Source organism: Phaseolus vulgaris, chromosome 11 (genome assembly GCF_051622355.1).
Source record: "Phaseolus vulgaris cultivar YP4 chromosome 11, ASM5162235v1, whole genome shotgun sequence".
Taxonomy (NCBI): domain Eukaryota; kingdom Viridiplantae; phylum Streptophyta; class Magnoliopsida; order Fabales; family Fabaceae; genus Phaseolus; species Phaseolus vulgaris.
In genome coordinates, this window is record NC_143508.1 from 237,990 (window position 1) to 258,483 (window position 20,494).

The 20,494-nt window shown below is 34.2% G+C and overlaps 3 protein-coding genes across 11 annotated transcripts; 2 read left to right on the forward strand and 1 right to left on the reverse strand.

Moving 5' to 3' along the window:
* The first annotated feature begins 259 nt into the window (after positions 1-259).
* On the forward strand, positions 260-1,658 carry LOC137832910 (replicase polyprotein 1ab protein). The gene is made up of 4 exons (XM_068641306.2): positions 260-836; positions 912-965; positions 1,052-1,177; positions 1,252-1,658. The coding sequence occupies exons 1-4, from the start codon at positions 477-479 to the stop codon at positions 1,444-1,446; spliced, it is 735 nt and encodes a 244-aa protein (XP_068497407.2). The 5' UTR covers positions 260-476; the 3' UTR covers positions 1,447-1,658.
* A 586-nt stretch (positions 1,659-2,244) lies between these two features.
* On the reverse strand, positions 2,245-16,538 carry SGR2 (shoot gravitropism 2 (SGR2)). 9 transcript variants are annotated; one of them, XR_016517157.1, is made up of 21 exons: positions 16,174-16,276; positions 15,809-16,063; positions 15,543-15,643; positions 15,093-15,434; positions 14,364-14,435; positions 13,828-13,980; positions 13,304-13,354; positions 12,935-13,105; positions 11,934-12,083; positions 10,838-10,903; positions 10,251-10,754; positions 9,401-9,470; positions 9,209-9,292; positions 8,767-8,839; positions 7,614-7,716; positions 6,495-6,588; positions 6,347-6,409; positions 5,591-5,639; positions 4,437-4,531; positions 3,771-3,817; positions 2,245-2,776 (listed from the first exon to the last, which is right to left on the reverse strand). XR_016517157.1 is itself a non-coding variant. In XM_068641288.2 (21 exons), exons 2-21 carry the CDS (start codon positions 15,987-15,989, stop codon positions 2,503-2,505), a joined length of 2,748 nt encoding a protein of 915 aa, XP_068497389.2. In that variant the 5' UTR covers positions 15,990-16,063; positions 16,169-16,538; the 3' UTR covers positions 2,245-2,502. The 9 variants fall into 9 exon arrangements, 7 of the variants coding, with proteins under 7 accessions (XP_068497389.2, XP_068497368.2, XP_068497334.2 ...); XR_016517156.1 differs by having other exon boundaries at positions 13,304-13,357; XM_068641288.2 differs by having other exon boundaries at positions 9,209-9,297; positions 16,169-16,538.
* An 889-nt stretch (positions 16,539-17,427) lies between these two features.
* On the forward strand, positions 17,428-19,414 carry LOC137832919 (Ribosomal L18p/L5e family protein). The gene is made up of 2 exons (XM_068641318.2): positions 17,428-17,883; positions 18,904-19,414. Exons 1-2 carry the CDS (start codon positions 17,701-17,703, stop codon positions 19,297-19,299), a joined length of 579 nt encoding a protein of 192 aa, XP_068497419.2. The 5' UTR covers positions 17,428-17,700; the 3' UTR covers positions 19,300-19,414.
* The last annotated feature ends 1,080 nt before the right edge of the window (positions 19,415-20,494 follow it).

Genomic DNA, 20,494 nt, shown 5'->3' on the forward strand with positions numbered 1-20,494 from the left:
TTATACAATAAAATATTAATTTATTTTTCCTTTTTATAATTGTGTTAGAACAGTACTATAATTGTCATAAATCTAACAAATACTTTTTGATTTATACATTTCACGGATACGTGTCCTACAGGTGTCATACGAGTGTCGATATCCGATACGAGTATCGGACATCGACACGCCATTTAAAAGGAATGTCCGAACTTCATATGAAGGTCTAAATAAATTATTTTATTTTTCATGTAAAAATTAAAAACATGAATAGTTTAGGTATTGTTTGGCTTAGATGGTAGTAGAAGATAATGGGTGAATTGGAATTAAGGAGAACAAGAGATTAATAGAAAAAATAAAAAATAAAAAGCAGAAGAAAATATAATATAATAATTATGGTGATAGAGGAAAATAGAGAGATACATAACATAGGGCGAGGTGAGGAGAGGTGAGGTGAAGGAGGGGATGAGAGGAGCGTGAAGTGCGTGACCAACAAAATGATAGCCGGAACTGTGCCTGTGCGGTGGCAACCACCCAACGTTAGGTTTAGGGCTGAGTCTGCGGTGAAGAGAAGAGGGAGTGTGGTGGTGAAAGCCTTCGGTAATGGAGATGGAAAAGGTAGAGACATGGGTAGGGTTTGGAGGGAGGCCTGGAGAACTGCCAACGACGGCTTTGAGCGCTTCGTCTTCGAAGCCAGGAAGACTGCCGAGCGCATCGACCGCCGCTACGCCCTGTCGCGCCGTCTCTCCTCCGTCGCCAGCGCCGCCGCCGACCGAGCCCGCGAGATTGATCGTGAGTTTGAGATTGGACAGCGGTACCGCACTTTCAGCATCGATTTCCAACGGAACTTGCCCAAGGTGAGTGTGCCTGTTTGTTTTGGTGATTTGGTTTGGTGGATGGATTGATTTGACTGTGATTTTGCACTGGTGCAGTACAGGAAGCAGCTCAACGACTTTCTCGATAGTCCTATCGGAAAGAGCTTCGCTGTAAGTAAATTCGCCCTTCTTCTATCAGTGTATAACACAACCATGTCTTGTTTCACTCTTAATTTGAAGTGGTTATGGTTGCTTAGACGCTTTTCTTCATCTGGTTCGCGCTCTCTGGTTGGCTTTTTCGCATTCTCGTAATCGCAACATGGGTACTTCCATTTGCTGGGCCTCTTCTCATTGGAACATTGGCCAACTCCTTAGTCATCAAGGTACCCATCACATCCCATTGTTCTCAATCTCTGCTACTTCATAATGTGTTAAAATTGAAATTGAAATTGGACAGGGATCCTGTCCGGCTTGCAAGATGCAATTTGCTGGCTACAAGAACCAAGTAATTCGATGTACAGGCTGTGGCAACATTGTGTGGCAACCTAAAGGTGGTAAAGGGGATTTCTTTTCAGGAGGAGGAGGTGGTGGTGGTAGAACCAACCCCAAATCAGGACCTGACATTATTGATGTCGACTTTGAGGAGAAGTGAAGTGACCTACCAATCCATTTCGCTCTGTTAAACGCAATATTTTTTCTTTCTTTCTGTCTTGCCATTTTTCTCTACAATTCTACTTTGTTTTTACATACCAAGTTAGTTCACATCTATGCACCTGTAAATTTTTTTCTCTTCATGTTATGAGTACAAGAAATGGGATACCAAACAAAAAGAATAAAATAGACATTTATGCCTGTTCTGAATGAGTGCAAACATATTGGGGAACCATACCATCTCGTTATCTCTGTAGAAAACAGCATTGGTTAGGTAAGCTAGGTAGAATCACTTTTTCGTCAAATTCTTTGGATTAGCGATTGTCACCCACGTCATAGATGAAGCATATTGTCATCAATTGGACCTGGTGCACCTTGCCCCTTTCTCCTTGAGGTTTTTAAATATTTGAGATGAGTGTTATAAGCATTTCAATACAATTTCTGTATTTTTGGATATCTTTCGCATGTTTTCAGTTTCCCGCGTATTTCTCTATATTTTTCCTCAAATCTAAGTCTCTTTTCTAGAAATAACGTGAGTTGAATAAAAAACAACACATGAAAAATGTCTAAAAAATAAGGGTCAAGGCTGGAGGTTTAAAATTTCCAATTTCGTTTCTCTTGATTGTGTATTATGCATAAATGGATCTCTCTCCCTTACAATCTTTTTCATTTTTAATCAACGCTACAAAAATGGATCTCTTGATGACTACCTAATTGACAAAATTGAAACAATGTTTATTCAGTTTCTTTAACTATCACTAGGGACTATGCAGTTCTTATACTAAGTTACTAATAGTCGTGCAGAAGGGAAATTTCCTTATTTCATCACATATTTAATTATGCCGTGTATATTGTTAAGAGTCTAATTCAACACTACACAAGCGAGCTGTATGAAGCAATCCTAAGATGGAGATCATCTACTATACATTACAATCTCGATTACATTGCGTAGAGATGGTAACCGCAGGTTGAGATGGATGTTAATAATATCATACGAACATGTACAATTGAATGGCATAGCAGGTAACCTTGAGGGATTACACCAGCAGCCATGCATTTAGTAATTAGGCGCAGTGTGCTTCTGCAGAACCTTCTTAGCTTTGCTCGAGAAGCTTTTGACCATAACGTTGTCCGAGAATGTCAACGGAAGATCTTCCTCTATGGTATCTCTTGGTTCATACCAGCCAACAGAGGTACTCTCGTGTTTTGATTTGTCCATGTTAGATATGACTGACAAATCGGGATCTTCTATTATATCTTGATCTTCTGGTGTATCTTGATACAGGTGTTTCAATATGAAAAGTGCGGTATCATAGTCCCGCCAATAGTTTCTGTCAACCAGATAGAAAGATTAAACACGGCAGTAATAAAAATAAGCAGACATAAATGGCAAATCTGTCAAAATAAATCGTCACGTAGTTAAAAAAACGAAGTTCCAAAGCAAGTTCTGGCATGTTAATTAATGGATATGCTTCTTTAAGGACACTACACAATCATAATTCTCTAAAAATACTGCCTAATTGCATAACAAGGGAGGAAAATTCATTGAAACCAGTAGAGAATGCAGAGAATACCAAACGTGCAAGTATATTGAGCAAAAACAGATCGAAACAGGAACCAGACTAAACAAATATAGGACACAATATGATGAGAAACAGAGGGCCTGGATCATTTCAGTCACCACATTGCATCTGATTTCATTGACAGTTTCACATGTGATTCTGACCCAACAATTGCACCATCAACCAGGTAGTTGGATAAAGAAAACATATGCTAATCAGAAGAGTCATAAGTCGTGATTTCTATTCAATTGCATTTTATTAGTTTTATATGAATAATTTCTTGAGGAGGGAGGGAGGGGCACTGTTTCTAAACACATTTCTTAAATTTTAAAAATTAAATATAGTAGAAAGATGGACCACCACGGTCAGAGCTCTAGAAAGAACAAACGTATGCAACCGTACTTTAATAAGCTAAGAGATGGTTTCCATGACTAGAATCCGTGACCACAAGGTAGCACAAGATATAATGTTTCGTTGTGCATCACATAAATTTTTTGGGCATTCCTGTTCATTTTGGGATGGACCCGAAATGTAAAATATACATTGCGGAAAAACCATTCTGAAATGAATGAGGTGTCCAAAAATTTCATTTGAGTGCAAAAATAAAAGGCCCACAAGTCAAGTATTAAATTTTAAAAAAAATACCAGCTCAATCGGTGACCTAAACTATAACCCAATTGCCTCATTCACTTCAGTTCTAATAACTATGATTTTGATAGTATAACTACAACTCTACAAGAATGTCAGTTGTAAACACACTTACGTATGTGCTCCAATTGCTTGCAGATATGGATGCTCAAAGGTCTTGTCCTGCATACGATTTATGAAGAAAAAGTGAAATTAATAACAAATAAACACCATATTGGACAGAAAACTAAATGAAAGAAACCAAAGGCAGTCATTATTTGGAAAGAACCTAGGTATGACCCTTAAGGTAATCCCTTTCCCGTTCAAACATGTTCCTGTTAAATTATTTTATTTCCAAAATTTCAATTTTTAATGTCTCGGTACTTGAGATTGATATTTTTCATGCAAATACCAAGATCTCCTTGAAAAGAAGCACTTTACAACCAGAATAAGATATGTGAGATATACAAGTACTTCAACACTTTTGTTTCACCAGGCCACTGGTACCCTGACGTCAGGTATCTGACTTCTAGGGTTTGCATCTACAGAGCCAAACTTGCATTTATCTAACAAATTGACTGGAGGCTCCTCACTCAATACAAGATTTGGTCATTACATTGAGTTATCTGTAGGCCATTTTGACTTATCATGGAAAAGGAAGGGTCGATAGTACATATCTCCAAGGACATGATGGATGCTTCATTTACACCAAAGAGTTTATATCTCAGTTGCGTTGTATGTTCTCATTTTGCACAATACTAGAGATACCAGAGTGCAGTAGTTAACTAGAATAACTTCATACCTGAAGCATGTGATCAATTCGACCACTCTTGCTTCCAGTCAACCTCTCCATCATGAAAGATCCATATGATGTTTCTTCCTCTTCCGAACTCTCCCCTTCAATACAAATAGGCAAGAAAGAAATTGAATAAAAATACAAGAAAACCATTGTCACGTTGATGTTGCAGCATTAAGAAAAATAAATATTTTAGTAAGTGGCCCTCCTCTAAATTGGCGGGCTGCACTTCAGAGAGTAAAACCACAGTTAGAACCACGATGGAAAAATTAGCAGTTGAAATTGTGATTAAGTACGTGCACACACATAACAAATTATGTAATAGTTATAATTTCAACCATTGGTTTATCAATCAACAATTATAACCCTGCACTTAATCCCATAAAGCACACTGCACACATTAGAGGAGTAAATTCCTTTGATAAACAGAAACCTTTGCAAAATTAGCATCAGACACATAACCTCAAACCCGTAACCTTTTTGGAACTGCTATGGATTTTGCAAATAGAAACTTCATAATAAAAACCATGCATGCATGAAAATATATTTCTACATTAGGAACAAAAATTAGATAGAAGATAAAGCAAACCAGTAAGATCTAATCTCACAAGTCTTCGATGAAATGTCAGTATGAGCTCATCTAAGATAATAGTTTAAGATTTAGCATGGAATTTGGCAAGCAGGCCCCCTAAGTTTTAAAAAATTATGAGCTCCGTACTATTTTCCAGGCTTAGTAACAGATTATAATACAATCCTAAAAACTTTAACATCTTTGGTTTTGTTTGTGTTCTATAATATTTGCCAAAAAGTTAGTCAATGAAACTTACTGCCGACAAGAAATACAACCTATTAACCTAGAGAAATTAACTTGTTCATGTTTATTTCATTTTTTTGGAAGGGAACATTCCTTATCTGAAGTCAATTACAGTGAGGTTAGACATTGAAAAAAAGCATTTAAAGCTAAATAATAAAACCATTCAAATGCTTGTCAAAAGAAAAATCCTTCTAAGTCAACCACATGTGGAAAGCCACAAAGATTACAATCTCCCTTTTAACAGCTACTAAACCAGTGATCCTAAAAAAGGATAGAATTCTCAATCTCATGAATTTGAAATTCATAAAAATTATCAAACAAAAATGAACATAGATGATAATATTACCTTCTATGTTCTCCATTTTCCCCGACTGACACACTGTGATTACCTTATCCTGCTTAGAGAACAGAAATTATAATCATTACCATGCACAAGACTAGAAAATAAAACGCAAGAGAGGGTGCTTTTTCTGTTCAATCTGATAGACTTATTTTAAATTCTGTGTATCTTTTGTTTCAATTTTGAATGTCAGAAAAATATTACACTGTGTTTTCAATCCATAATAATTAGAATTGCTTGTAACAAAACTTTAACAAAGCTTAGCTTATTTGGTACATTTCTATTTCCAACAAGAATTGCTAACCAGATAATGAAAACACCAGAGTCCTGAAAACCACTCAAAAGCAAGCAACTTATAAAGCAATAAAAATAAACAACAAATGATCATCCAGCACTTAGGCTTGACGTTTCTGTCTGTCTCACCCTTCATTTCTTCGCTGCTGCTAAAGGGGGATAACTATTGCTACTTTTTATGTACTTCTCGTGTTAAAATCCTTTCATTCTTTATTAATGACAACTGAAAAAATTACCATCTGTATATTTCTTGAGCATGTCAAATCAAACATCAAAAGCCAAAGTGTAATGATACAATATTCTAAAAGACATTTTATTAAAGAGAAAATTGGATTAACTGTAGCACGAGAGAAAAAAAGAAATCAAGGTGTAATTATAGTTGAAACATATATTTTTTTCACTTAACCTTTAAACCTTTTGTCATCTCTTACACTTAGTTATTCTTTTGTACAAAAAAGAGGAGCTCACCCTTGCAGATTTCATATAATTCTTTATTGCGTGACTTCGAACTGCTAAGTCTTCAGTAAATTCCTACATCAAGATTTAAGAGCATTATTTAAGATGGATATTATGGTCCAAAAGAAGTCATATAACTCTATCATCTTTGTTGCCCCACCTGAAATCCAATGTGCAACCTTTTCCCTCCTCTGTGATATGGAATCAAAACTGGTCGTTGGCCGATGTGTTCTTTACAGACGAGTGGCTCTATCCTGTGGTTAAAAATAGCACAATATTTAAATAGAAATTATGTGCAAATTCATGTTTGAAGCAGTATTTATCATTCCGCATGCTAATGTTATGGAAAGGAAAAAAAGGCAGCAAACAGTAACACGGTATATTATTGGGATGTAATATATTATGCAAACAATACCATCACCTAAAACTTCTATTTATTCTAATAATTACTACTTAGGTCAGGTACTGGAGCAGCTTCGGAAATCCCTAGTTTCAATAACAGATTCAAAGCCACTAAAATAAGGAAACAAATAAAAAAAAGATTTAAAAATGTTTCTAGTGTCTTTTATATACTAAATTACTAATTTAATGGTTGTGGTATCCATTAAATTTTATTTTATGGTTTTAGTCCCTGTAACAAACAATTTTGATGTGGCAACCATCTATTCCAGAACATGCCTGATGTTTCTTAAATAGTAAGGACTAAACTGAATGTGTTGTAATACAAGAAGGGTCAATATCAATAGTTTACAATTTCGTAAGAACTAACAAAATACAGTTAAGAATTAAAATTGTAAATTAATTTTTTTTTGGGACCCAAACCATAAGAAAAATTTATAAGGACTAAAACATAATATAGGTATATTTAAGCCAAAAAGAAAATTAAATATAATCTAAATATAGCCCATAGCCCATTTATTCTTCACCATTTTAGTAGCAAGAAGGAAGCTTCCAATTTCCAATTTCCAACAGCTTTGGTGTATCATTAAATGATATATGTTTATTTCTCAACCTTGATAATTCTCTTATCATAAGAGAAATGTTATGTGCACAACAAAGTGAAAAAGAGAAAGGAGAGAAAAGCATTACATGTAATTAATGATGTCATAGAGATAGATACAGAAGAAAAAGTAGAGTTGTATGAATATCTACTTATCATAATCTATACATCAGAATAATATTATACAAATAAACTGATGGTAAGAAATTAAATTATAAGGTTCCCTACGGTACTCATAATCACTATGCATACTTCATTGGGACTGAAATTTTAGCAAACCTGTATGCTACTGGATCATAGGGGTGAAAAATGTTGAACAACTGCCGACAAGCTGGCATCTCTTCTCTTATATTCTCCTGCTCCCAATATTCTTGTCCTTTACCTGAAACAAACAAGAAAGAATACATAGTTATCAATCTATATATGATTAAAAACTGGATGTTATTAAGTGACTGACACTTGTTGTCATAACTTTTTTGCTAATAAAAGGATATAAAGTTTAACATTAATTAATCTAATAAAGCCAAACAAAATTGAATGGAGATTGTTAGTAAAAAGGAGTACACAGCGAAAGCTGATCAGTGTTAGAATACATGACAAAAATTCAATAGTATAGTAACTGTATTTTACAATAGTTTTGAGTATATATTGGGAACCTCTCAAGATTAGTTTCCATATATCCTTATCCCTATGATTCATTATTCAGTTAGAATTATGATCTAGGATTACCATAAATAAAGGCCAATGATTTATGTTGTGTATAACATTGGAAAACATCATATGTTATGAACCTCACCAAGTGATTCCAATATTAAAGGTCTATTATTCAAGGAGGCAAATGAACCAACGAAATGTAAGGGTGACTGGTAATTGGGAAACCCGGTTAGAAAAGGAGGTGGTTAGAGTAGTTAGAGAGGTCTATTTGAAAATTTCGGAGTTGAGAGGAGAGGGACTTATAAATAAATATAATTTTCTAATAGGAGAGTGAGGGAGTCATTATTTGAGATGGTAATAACCTGTTTACCTTGCCAGAGCCGAATAATAAAATCTCTTTGGTTATCTTCCCCCTCATCTCTCTTTCATGATCTTCATATCATATCAAGACAACATTAACTTTGCAGTATAGAGTAGACTATTACTTTCTTTTCCACCCTATATGCCTCAAACCATAACAAAGTATCCAAGTGGCACCATCCTCTATAATCTTTCACTACTCTGTTGGCAAACTCTCTAAATAACTAAAAACTCCACCTTATTTCAACAACCATTTTTCTCTTCCAACTAGTGTCCTCTCTTTCCATGATTCGCTTCCAGCCTCAAGTCAGTCTTAAATTGTACTGATTTTAAGTACAGATTTCATCATACAGATACAACGACCAATATTCTAAAGGAGCTTCTTCAATGTAAAATACCATATAAAAGACTTGCTTACCAATGCCTATGCGGATATTACGAAGTGCAAGAAATACACCAAGAGGAGATCCAACAGCAAAGAATGTATCGACCTGACATAAATGCAGTTAAACAAATGAACAAAAGAATAAATAGGGAACTTTTTTGTTCCTGTTTTTTAAGGAAAATATCTTTTTAAGAAAAAAAAAAATATATCTAAAAACATTATAATTAATGATTATATATGTATTTTAGGAATAAAAAAGAAAAGGCCTCAAAAAAATTATTTCTACTACTTTACAAAAACAATGTGAGAAGTAATTAACAGTGGTCCATCTTAACCTCAACTACTAAATATTTACTGTAGTAATTAACAGTGGTCCATCTTTTGTCAGTGTTGAACCTGTTAAATGCAAATCTCAATGAAAACATTAAGAGTTATACATAGATGACAGAATCAAAGTTCGTATCTGTTTCCATACCTTGAACTGAAGCTTGGTGTACTTTATATATGGAGTATAACTCTTGGATGCATCTTGTATGGGAGATGACTGTTTAGGTAACTTCTGTACTGCCATAGTGCAAAATGCATAAGCATCCTTATTTGCTGTGTTATAAATTAAAAATCAAGATGTACGTAGAAAACATCTCAAGACAAGAAAACCAGTAATTACCAGAATGTAACTCTTCCTCGGTATGATTATTGCTATGACGTGATTCCAGTTCAGCTTTCAATGAATCAATCTGAACAAATACACTTGGATGGTCACAAATTATGAGCAAGATATAGACAGTCTAGTAATTAGCATCATGATCTTGGTTTGCTAAACAGTTTCGCTATAAACTTAAGTGTAACAAACAAGCTACCATTCACATTGACTAAAACCCAAGGCTTTATTAGAGAACAAATCAAATTGGGACAGATTCCCACACTATTGGTGAGAAGAAGGATTTACAGCACCAACAGACCAACAAAATGGGAGAAAATGTAGCATAAATCTTCATCATATACAGACTTTTACTTTTAATCAATATATGGTTCCCTACAATTAGAGGATTATAAAATATTAGCCTGCTCCTAATCTATAAATAGGAAAAATGGTGGTTGACTTGACATGGTATAAAAAAACATAGTACAATTACATTAAATATATCAACAAGATGCATTATACACAACATAAAAGAGTAGGAAAGTTATCATGTATGTCACTGAAATTTTAATCCTTGTCTCTGTCATTCTTCATCATTAAATTTAAATTTTAGCACAAATATCATAGCCTTAAATGTCATTGCAAGTTACAAATAAATCATTACTGGACATGAACCTAACAACTTAAAGATAATTTCATTGAAACGTGTTGCACTGCACGTGAACATTCTTGCTTCATCTTAAAAGGAGTGACCTGTGTTAACAGTAAGGCTGTTTTCATATTTACATCCTCTCTTCAAAGGGGAAAGCATGCAATAAAGGACCATCAGAAACAAATCTTTCTAAAAATGGAAAAAGTAGAACTGGAAACTAACCTCCTCTCTGAGCTTGTTTATTACTTCATCTTTATTTCTTGTAACTTTACATTCTTCCTTATCTACTGGCAACCCAACATTCATGCTTTCAGGCTTATCCAATGCACCCATTTTCTCATAATCCGCGTCGCTGGAATCAGAAAGAAACTCAGAAACGTCTCCCTTGTTACTTGGTTCCAGAGAGCTAGGTTCTGCCGAAAATTCATGTACACTTGATAACTCAGGGCCTATAACTGAGGACTCCTCACAATATTCTGCCTCCATTTTTGGACTAGTATGTTGTGCACTCTTATTTTCTTCAGAGGGACTCACCATACTAAATGTGTCATCCTGATTGATTGGTGAGTTCTGCACATAATTATATTCCTCTTCAGGGAGTGATTTTTTATTTTGATCATGTTCCTTGTACATCCATTCCATTGGAAATGGGGACGATAGAACATCTTGATGGCAAAGGATATCATATGAGAGGACACTTCCCAGAGAATGACCATATAATGAAACCTACACAAGTCCACATGAAATGAACCACTATAAAAATTGAAAATGTAGAGGGGAAAACGAAGGAAATCTACTCACTGGCGTACCTTTCCATCGTATCCAGGATTCCTTTTGAGAAACTTCAAATATAATCGATTCAGTTGGTTGGATACCTAGACAAGTGTAAATTCACAGGTCAAAATATGTGTTTTTTAAAATTCTCTGTTTCAATGGTATAAAATCCAAGTTTTTAATGCAACCTGTATTCAACTGCTGAGAAAAAAGAAATAAAAAAAGTGATTGTTCATCGACTTTTTAAAAATGATGTCTGCAGTGCACTTACACACAATCCTAAAATGCAAAGGTTTCCTTTATCTTTGCAGCATAGCTTTGAAATTGCAAAATATGTTTGGAATCAAGCTTGCACATGCAAGGGAGCTTCTAGATATAAAACTTCCTTAAGCTCTTAAAAAGTGGAATTTGGGATTTATGGGTTCTAGAGGAAACTAAAGCAAGATTGGAAGAATGAAGAAACAACTAACTGTTGTTTGAATGAATTTCCAAGCCTATATGTTCCATCAACAATACAACTGAAAATGCTAGAAAATGAGAGGAAAAGAGAGTAAAGGTCAAGATGATTCATTGAAGTTCCAGTCCTAGAGTTCTCAGGCATCAGGCATCACATGCCAGGGAAGCTACAGTTTATTTTACCTTTATTTTATAGATTCAATGAAAGCCAGCTTCATCATTTACATTGGACTATACAAGCATTGAGAGACAAATACACAGTTTAAGAAACAAAGTTAAGTAATCCTTTTATCAGCCTTATCATAGCCAAGAAAAGTATCAATATAAATAACAGTTCAAATCTTAAAAGCCAGAAGGATTGAAAAATACAAAAATAAGAATTTAATTAGCCAAACCACTCAAAACAATAGTGATTAACCAAGGTATAGAACTATTACAATCAAATGAAACCAAAATAAGCTTAAGCACTCCCAACGTCATTGCTGTCAAGATCATTAATGCTTTGCTTAGTTTAAAGGTACAAAAAGAGGGTTAATATCCCATATTGGATAATAATATAACTAAGTACTTCTTACAAGAGTTAAGCAATACTCTCCCTTGTGCTATCATTTTGTGTATAATTAAATATAGATTCAGAGCAGTACTCATACACTCAAAAAAGATAAGAAGACATACAGAGTCAATTATGTCTTGACAGTAAATTGGGCTCATGTAGTATAACACATCATGAACAGTTGCACTCAATGTGACACGCAATCCCCGCACTCCATCCAATGTTATTTTTTCAACAGCAGATTCACCACTCAGCTTCAAACCTTTTCTCCACTAGATAACATGAAATAGTCAATTAGTTAGAATTAAATAAAAGATCATGACTAAAATTAGCAAACGTAATAAATAAGGGTATCAGGTTTCTGTGTGAAAATTGCAGTGTTCTCTTTATGTATTCATTCAAGCATTAACTTGGAAAGAAGTGATCTCAAGGATTTCTCTGTGGCCCTAAACATGTATGTGATTGGTTTATGTCTTGGCATTTCTTTGGTGATTAATTTTGGTTGATTCAATAGGATTGCTCTTTCCTACGTCATCATACCTTGTGCAACTAGCTAAACGACATAGAAATTAAGTGGCTCAAAGGTCAAAACAAACAAAAGAAAAGCACATTTTGTAAAAGTGACTAGTCCATACTACATTTCAATTCTACCAAACATAATTTCATCATTCCTTAATATGCTATCTAATTTACCATAATTATTTTTAATCTAATCAGAATACATGACTCAAGGAAACTAAAATGTAAAATACCACACATGCTCAAAATTTGGGTAAGAAAGGGAAGCATGTGAAATTGACAATCAAAAACTACGAGAGAGATTTCAAGGAGATTTATATATTTAATGCAAGTTTCTTACTGTGCAGTACAAGTGACAACTCAGGAATCAGGTCTTCAGGTCCACAGTACATATCTCAATATAATAACTACAGATTAGCACAAACTCATCTTCAATTTTAACCCTAACCGCAAAAATAAGGTTCAGAGTATAAAAAAGAAAATCTAGGCGACATAGGGTTAAGTTTTATAGAGAAGGGAAACCTTACAAACAGCCTCAAAACACAGGAGAAACATAATGGAGCACAAAAGGTTCAGAACGCACAGATAATAACTTATTGAATACCTGGCATGGGATAAAGAGGACCCTTTGGGTGCCACGCTGATGACCAGTAAGGTGCTGCTCTGCAAGACTTGCTGTAATGTGCCGGAAATTGCCCACATCATCAACCAAATTGGATTTTTCCAACCTTTGACCAATACCATGAACCATAAAGACCAAGTGCCGAACAGGGACCTATAAACAATTACTTTCACATAATTGACATCAAATAAATCAAGGCAGGACTGGGGAGCTATACCATCTGATAAATTCAGTTTTCTGAAAATGATAAAACAGAGTCCCCCCAGTGTCAGCAGAAATGTAAGGACTATACCGAGACTGGTGAGAGACATATGTATAATAATGATAATAATCTTGATTTCTGTTACACACCTGGGAGCAATAATCATCCATAGCCTCCTCCTTTTGCTGTCTTAGTTCATCCTGCTAAAAGTTCCAAGTTAATCACAGTAGAAATATCTGTTTTTATGTCCTTCCAAAAATAATCCACATACAGTTTGTTCAACAGCAGCTAATGACTACCACAAATGAAATCAAACACATGCAAAATGAGATACGGGTTACCAAAACAAGTTAATTATATATGTGCAATTATAAGAAACATAGTAAAATTTGCCCATTTCAATCATCACTTACATTGAATGTGATAAACTTGCTGATTTTCTAATATAAAATGTGTTGAATAATATTTGATTTGGGCATGGTAGACATGACAATGTGTATGTCAGCACAAACACACCTTTAGAATCACAGAAATAGTATAAGATCAAATTACAAAGTAAAATTGGGATATCACTCTTGTTCTCCTAAGGAAAGAATGAGGAACACTCTAGTGGCATAGTGTCTGTATCTATACATTGTTATAGCAATAAAGGAGGGGAATAAAAATAGAAAACCTGGGTTGGTTTTGGAGAATTTGATGGAGAGTAACCACGCCTAAGCTTGATTCCTTTTCCAGTAAAACTAACAAAACTAGAAAAGCCAGAAGCATCAATATTTAGCCAGGCCTCCCAGGTGTTGTCTTCTCCTGTGAAAAGGGCATGCAGGCCCTGCATGTTCGACACCGGTATACAATAATGCACAAGATATTAGTAATAAAATTCAATCCACAAGAGTAAATAAATGGGTTAAATATGTTGCAGGCCCTATAAATATTTAAAATGTTAACCTTTAGTCCCTCGAGAAAAAATTGCTCCTTTTATCTCTTGTTTTTTGAAATGTAATAGGTGTGGTTTTTGTTCTTCACAAAACAAAATGTCTTTTTGTAGTCCCCAGTTTAAGGAAATAGTGACCACAGACGGTTCTGTAAATGGGATATCAAAAGGAAATTGTTTTTCTAGGGACTAAAGGAAAACATTTCCCTATTTACAAGGATTAAAGATATATTTAACCCAAATAAATTGTATCATTCTTTTTGAAAGAATCTGCATACCTGAGTGGAGCCTTGCAAATCAACTCGGGCAGCAAAAAGTCCTGATGGTTGAAATGTTCTTCGGTGCCAAACCTATAGAAATTAAAAAAAATCTTTCACTTTTTCAAGCAATGAAGAACACAAATTGAAAATAAACTATTATAATCAAAACCTAGCAAAAAAAAAGTATTTTAAAAGAGAAAAATTAGCTAAATATAACATCACCTACTTAGATGCATTGTTACTTCGTATCAGTTTTACAAAAAATGTTTTGGAAAGATCTAAGGACGGCAATGCCCCTTGACAGTGCAATACTTATTACTGCTATTTGATGTTTATCATTGGAGAAGTATGCTAAAATTTTCAAAGAAAAGTAGTTGCCTGACTTTAGAGAAGTGCCTTTGGTATATGCAACCAGATTAGCTCTACTAAAATCAAATGCTTTATTTGACTGTCCTTTCTTGTTTTTCCTATTTTGCTTTCACCTCTTTTAGGTTTACAACATACCTTCTGATTCTGATTCTGATCTGATAATTTTTCTTCTAACGATATACAAATAAATAAAAATTAAGAGGCAAAAAATAGAGCGTTAGGAAAATCCAGTATTTACCTAGCAACTGAATTGCAATAGTTGTGCTGAACATATATTTTCTTAATCGTGTGCAAGAACAGCATTTACAGCTAAATCATTTGTAAAATTGTAAAAGTTGACCAAGAATTGAAATGAATAATTTAAATAATCATACAGACCTGACTACGATAAGCAATCTCTAGTTGTTCAGCAACATCTTCACGAAGTGGTTGCCAATCCAGGCCCCCTTTACGCGCAAACCAATGGCCTCTTAGGACACGTCTGTTTTCTCCATTCCAATAAACAGGGAAACAATGTCTGGCAACCAAGTCTACCTCATACAGTCCTCCCTTAACAGGGACACCAACCCTCTCCTCCTCTATTTCATAGAGTTGAGATGATTGAGGACGTTCCAAAAAAGATCCAGAATCTAACTTTATACCGGAACTTTGCCGTTCTGTTGGGCCTTCACTGCATTCCGCATACTCCCTCCACCAACCAGAAAGCAGTTCTTCCTCTCTCTACCAATCCATACACAACACAGAATCTCACTAAAGGTCACCAGGGTCATGATTGAAATTAAAGAGAAATACAAACGAAATATTCAAGTATACATTTCATAAAATGACCTGCAAGAAAGATGCTTCAATGGCTAGAGAATCTCTCATGCCAAAACGAAAATAGTCACTCTTGCCTACAATCTCTGTTCGCGGGAGTGAAGCTGCCAACTCTGTTACAAAAAAAAAAAAACAATTGCTTATGAACGCGGCATTCATGAAGAGGAATACGTGTCTCCAGAATCCGGATGCATAGAGAAACAGTTACTATTACTGTAAATGCAATGCGAGTCCTGAATTGAAATCCTAAAACCCTAGGGATGGGATTAGACAGTTACCGTTGGGAGCCAGAGGGATCTTACAAAAGTACCACCTAACATCACCGCCATCAGAGGGGCTACTCGTCTGCGCCAAATACTTCTGCCTTGCTTTGGAGTGTTCGATCACGTCCTCCAATCTCGCAATGTTAGAAGGCGTGTTCTTCAGCAAGTCCGGCCGAAGCTCTTCCCCTTCCGCCATCGCCACCGCCACCGTCGTTTCCTCCGCCACCAAGCAAAGAAGCCTTTGCTTCCACTCTGCCACCCCTCTCTCTTCTAGATGTTTCAATAATTAGTATTATAATTGTGATCATAAAGAAGAAGAAGAAGAATAAATAGTAAAATCAGCAAATAAAGGAATTGAATTCAATGTCACAACACCTTACCCTCTTCGTCTGTTTCTCCTAATCTTCTTCTCTTTTAACCCTTCTTCCTAACAATTCTCACTCTAAACCATCTCTTCACTATAATTAAATTAAATTAAATATTAAATATGCTAACAACTACACATTAATGTTTTAAACAACTTTTATTTTATCACAAACAAACTCCGTTATTAATGGGAGATATATTCCATGCAACAAACACATAAAAAAAATTCATATTTATTATCCGTACATTGAAACTTTATTCTTGATTATCTTTAACAGGAAAAGATACGAGGTTATTGAAAACAAAATCACAAACAAATAAATAAGTAACAGAATAATACATTATTGAATTATTAGTCAATATAATATAATAACGAATCAATGAAAATAATTAGATTTCAAAAACTATTTATGGCGAAAGTTTGTATCTATACATGTAATAGATTTTATTCAGTTAAAAATAAATAAAAAGTCATATTCCATAATGGATTGTATATACAGATTGTTTTAATATATACTTTTAAAATATTATAATTAACTATATAATTTTGTTGTGTTTCTTCACACGTTTCGTTCTGATATTTCAAAATAAGTTTTAAACAGTACAACATTAGTATAATAATAAAATTATTTATTTTAAATACTATTCGATAAAACTCCAAGTTTAATCCTTGAAAAAAATAACAAGTAGTTAGAGTTTACTTATTAAATCAAAGATCATATCCGTTAATAAAGAAAGAAGTATATTTACTTCCATTATTTTGCTACCAATCAAAGAGGGCATTTATTATTTCTTTCAAAATTCTTAATAATAATTTATATTTTGATATAAATTATTAAAAATAAAATATTAACATAAAAATAAAATTATAATCATAATAAAAAAAGTGATAGTCTATATAACATAGATACAAATACGACATTGACATGGATACAACATTGACATAAATACGACATTGACACGGATACGACATTGACATAGATACGACATTGAAGATACCTATAATCTTTAAAACGGACGATAAAAATATAAATTTATATATTATATAATTTTAAATTGATAATAAAAATTTATTAAAAAAAATATGTTTTAGTATTTTTTTTAAACGGTACAAAATAATTTATTTCTTATTTTTTAATTATAATAAAGTTTTATATAATAAATTTAATTTTTTTTAAAATAATATATTTATTATTTTCAAATTATATTAAAATCGTATTATAAATATAAAAAAATAATAAATATTTTTTAAATTTAAAAACACCAGTATTATATTCAGTCTCTGAAGCCTTTTATCGGCTAATCCCTACCTATCTACGCTCTCTCTCGACTCGCACACCCTGCTGCCTCATTCTCGCCGGCGATTTTCTCCGCTCCATCGCCGGAATCCACCGGCCGCCACTTCGACCAGAGCCTCCGGTTCGTTCTCGTTCTCCGTCGCGTCATCTATTACTGGTTGCTGTCTGCATTTTGGTACCGAATCAGAAAACGCTAACACTCTTCACCACTCGTTCTCGTCGGCGATTTGATTTGAGGAACAGATGAGTTGCTCTTCCGGAACAGTATTATCAGTATGTGCATCACTCTCTTCTCCGCTGCCTCCGTCTCGCACGCCCAATTCCACTTCTAATTCCCTTTCATTCTCATCGCTTTCTTCATTTCCCTCATTACCTTTAACTGCATCTCGCTCCTCTAGAAACCCTCCCAATCCTTCACTCTCTCAGGTAACAATAAATTGATCCGTATCTTCATGTCTTATATTTTAGAAATGATAAGTATATTCATATCCGTGTTGAATGAGTTTGTATCCCGTGTTTTATATCCGTGTTGAATGAGTTTGTGTCCGTGTTTTATATTTTAGAGATGATACTTATATCCATATTCATGTTTGTATCGTGTCTATATACATACTGCTGTAGAAAGATAAGAGATGAAGAATAGAAAAAGAAAAGATGTAGTCAGAGTATTACTTCCTTCAACATGAAACTACTAGAGTTTTCAATAACAGAGTCCATGATTACACAAATATTGGTTTCAGGCTCCACTCATAATCATGCTCATGCTGTGAAGCTCGGATACGACTAAAAACGCGCCGTCGGTGTTTCCCATACACTGCGGACACGGACACACGGTGGAAGCGTGCCCGACACTTTATATTGGGCCGGAAACGGTCCTCTTTTTGGATACGTCAGAGGAGGCACGTTTCCCTCCTTGGACACACCAGAAAAGCTAGAAAAAAAAACTTGATTCAGTGTTTTAAAGATCTCTTCTTTTCCACACTAAATCTCTTGATAAAATGTGATAAAATCTAAACAAAATCTCAAACAAAATATTAAAATCTCAAAAAAGTAAAAGTTAAACATTATATTTTTCTTGATTTTTTTTTCATATAACAAAATATATTACTACATTTTAATTTATATATAGCCGTGTCCCGTGTCCTATAATTTTCAGTCTGGGCTTCTTAGTAATCATGTAATTGAGAGTTTGTTACTCTAGACCTTGCACTTTTCCGGATAGCGGTTGTCATCTAAGATTAGAGCAATACAGCAGCAAGGTTATTTTAGAATATTGTTCTTGTTATTATTAACCAATCAAAGACATTGTAGAAGGAGGATCCTACTCTACACTTTATTCAGTTTGGGCTATGAACTTCTGTTAGGGGTTGTGAATTATGAAATCTAGACATTTGACATGAGGAAAAAGAGTTTATGCTCTAAATATTTTTCCCTTGACATGTGTAGGATTCTTTCATTCGAGCTGCCTATACCCGAAGATCTCGTGGTGAAGCTGCAAAGAAGCCGAACAGGAAATCATGGAAGCAGAGGACAGATATGTACATGAGACCATTCTTGCTGAATGTTTTCTTCTCAAAAAGGTTTATTCATGCCAAAGTGGTACACCGTGGAACAAGCAAAGTCATATGTGTGGCTACCACAAACGCCAAGGATCTTCGAAACTCCCTTCCATCCTTGATTGATCACAACGCATGTAGAGTTGTTGGAAGGCTTATTGCTGAGCGATCAATGGAAGCTGATGTATACGCAGTGGCCTATGAACCAAGAAAGGATGAAAGAATTGAAGGTAGACTAGGGATCGTTCTTGATACTATTAAGGAAAACGGTATTCTTTTTGCTTGACCTCATTTTGTAGGACTTGTTGTAGTGTAACAAATGTATTTTGATTGTTTATGGTTCATTTCTGCATTAGTTTGCTAATTGATGAATTAAAATTGTGTGCTTCCTTTGTTTGTTATTTTGAGTTTCTAGCATTTTTCATGTCCAAACAAAGTGTAGGTGTCATACTAAGATCACTTCATATGTAGTTATTTTGTATCTTATCCTTTATCGTGTAAGCTACATTCGTATAAGATATACATAATGTATTATCTATTTCAACTAGATGAACAATGCAGATGAGTTTAGACTTTCACAAAATTCCAATAATTAATTTCAAGTGCAAGTAGACTGTGGAACTTGGATTAATTGTTCAAACTTGGAGAGTTTCTTCCTGCACCTTTCCATTTTTCTTTCACCCTACATTCTTTGAAATATTGAAATTACCCTTTTAACAGTTTTTGGTGATTTCTGAGTAAGGGTTCTGTAAGCAAAACTTATTTCTAAAATAGGAGTTTCCTAAGCAAATGTTTCCATAATAGAAAATAAAAAATTTGAAAGACAAAAAAATCATTCTGAAATATCTTTCTGAAACACATTTTTTTATTTCTAGATTGGGAAATCTGAAATTAATAAAATATGTTCTGGAAACAATCCAGAAATCATTTTTAAAATGGGTAGAACAGTCTTATTTAAAAATGATGGAGTGCAGGAAGAAACAGCCTCAAACTTTATTTACTCCAAAACAAACAAATTAATTAAAACCTGTAATTAGCACGACACCTTCTAAAAAAAGTTATATATGCATTCACCTTTCTGGAAATCATTTTATTAAACAACAGAATTCTGACCTTAGTATCAATTACATGAATCGCTAATGAGCTTGATAGTGACTGAAAAGAAAACATATCAGGCATAACTGATGATGACGGAGAAAATAATGCAACAGCTTGTACGAGGTACAAACAAGTAATTGCAAGAAAACATATTTCTTTGTTCGTAGATTGTGTTTCTACAATTTTTGCTAAAAACAATGGATGACAAAATGAGTTTTATTAAAAAAAAAATCACACTTGGGAATTATGTAATCTACTAATAATTTATTGACAAGTGTATCAAATCCTAAAAGTAGTAATATTCAAATTCATTTCTGTTAGATGAGGTTTGTGGTCGCTAGTTTGTTAAGTATTAAAGTTGAATATTGCAACTATAACTTGTT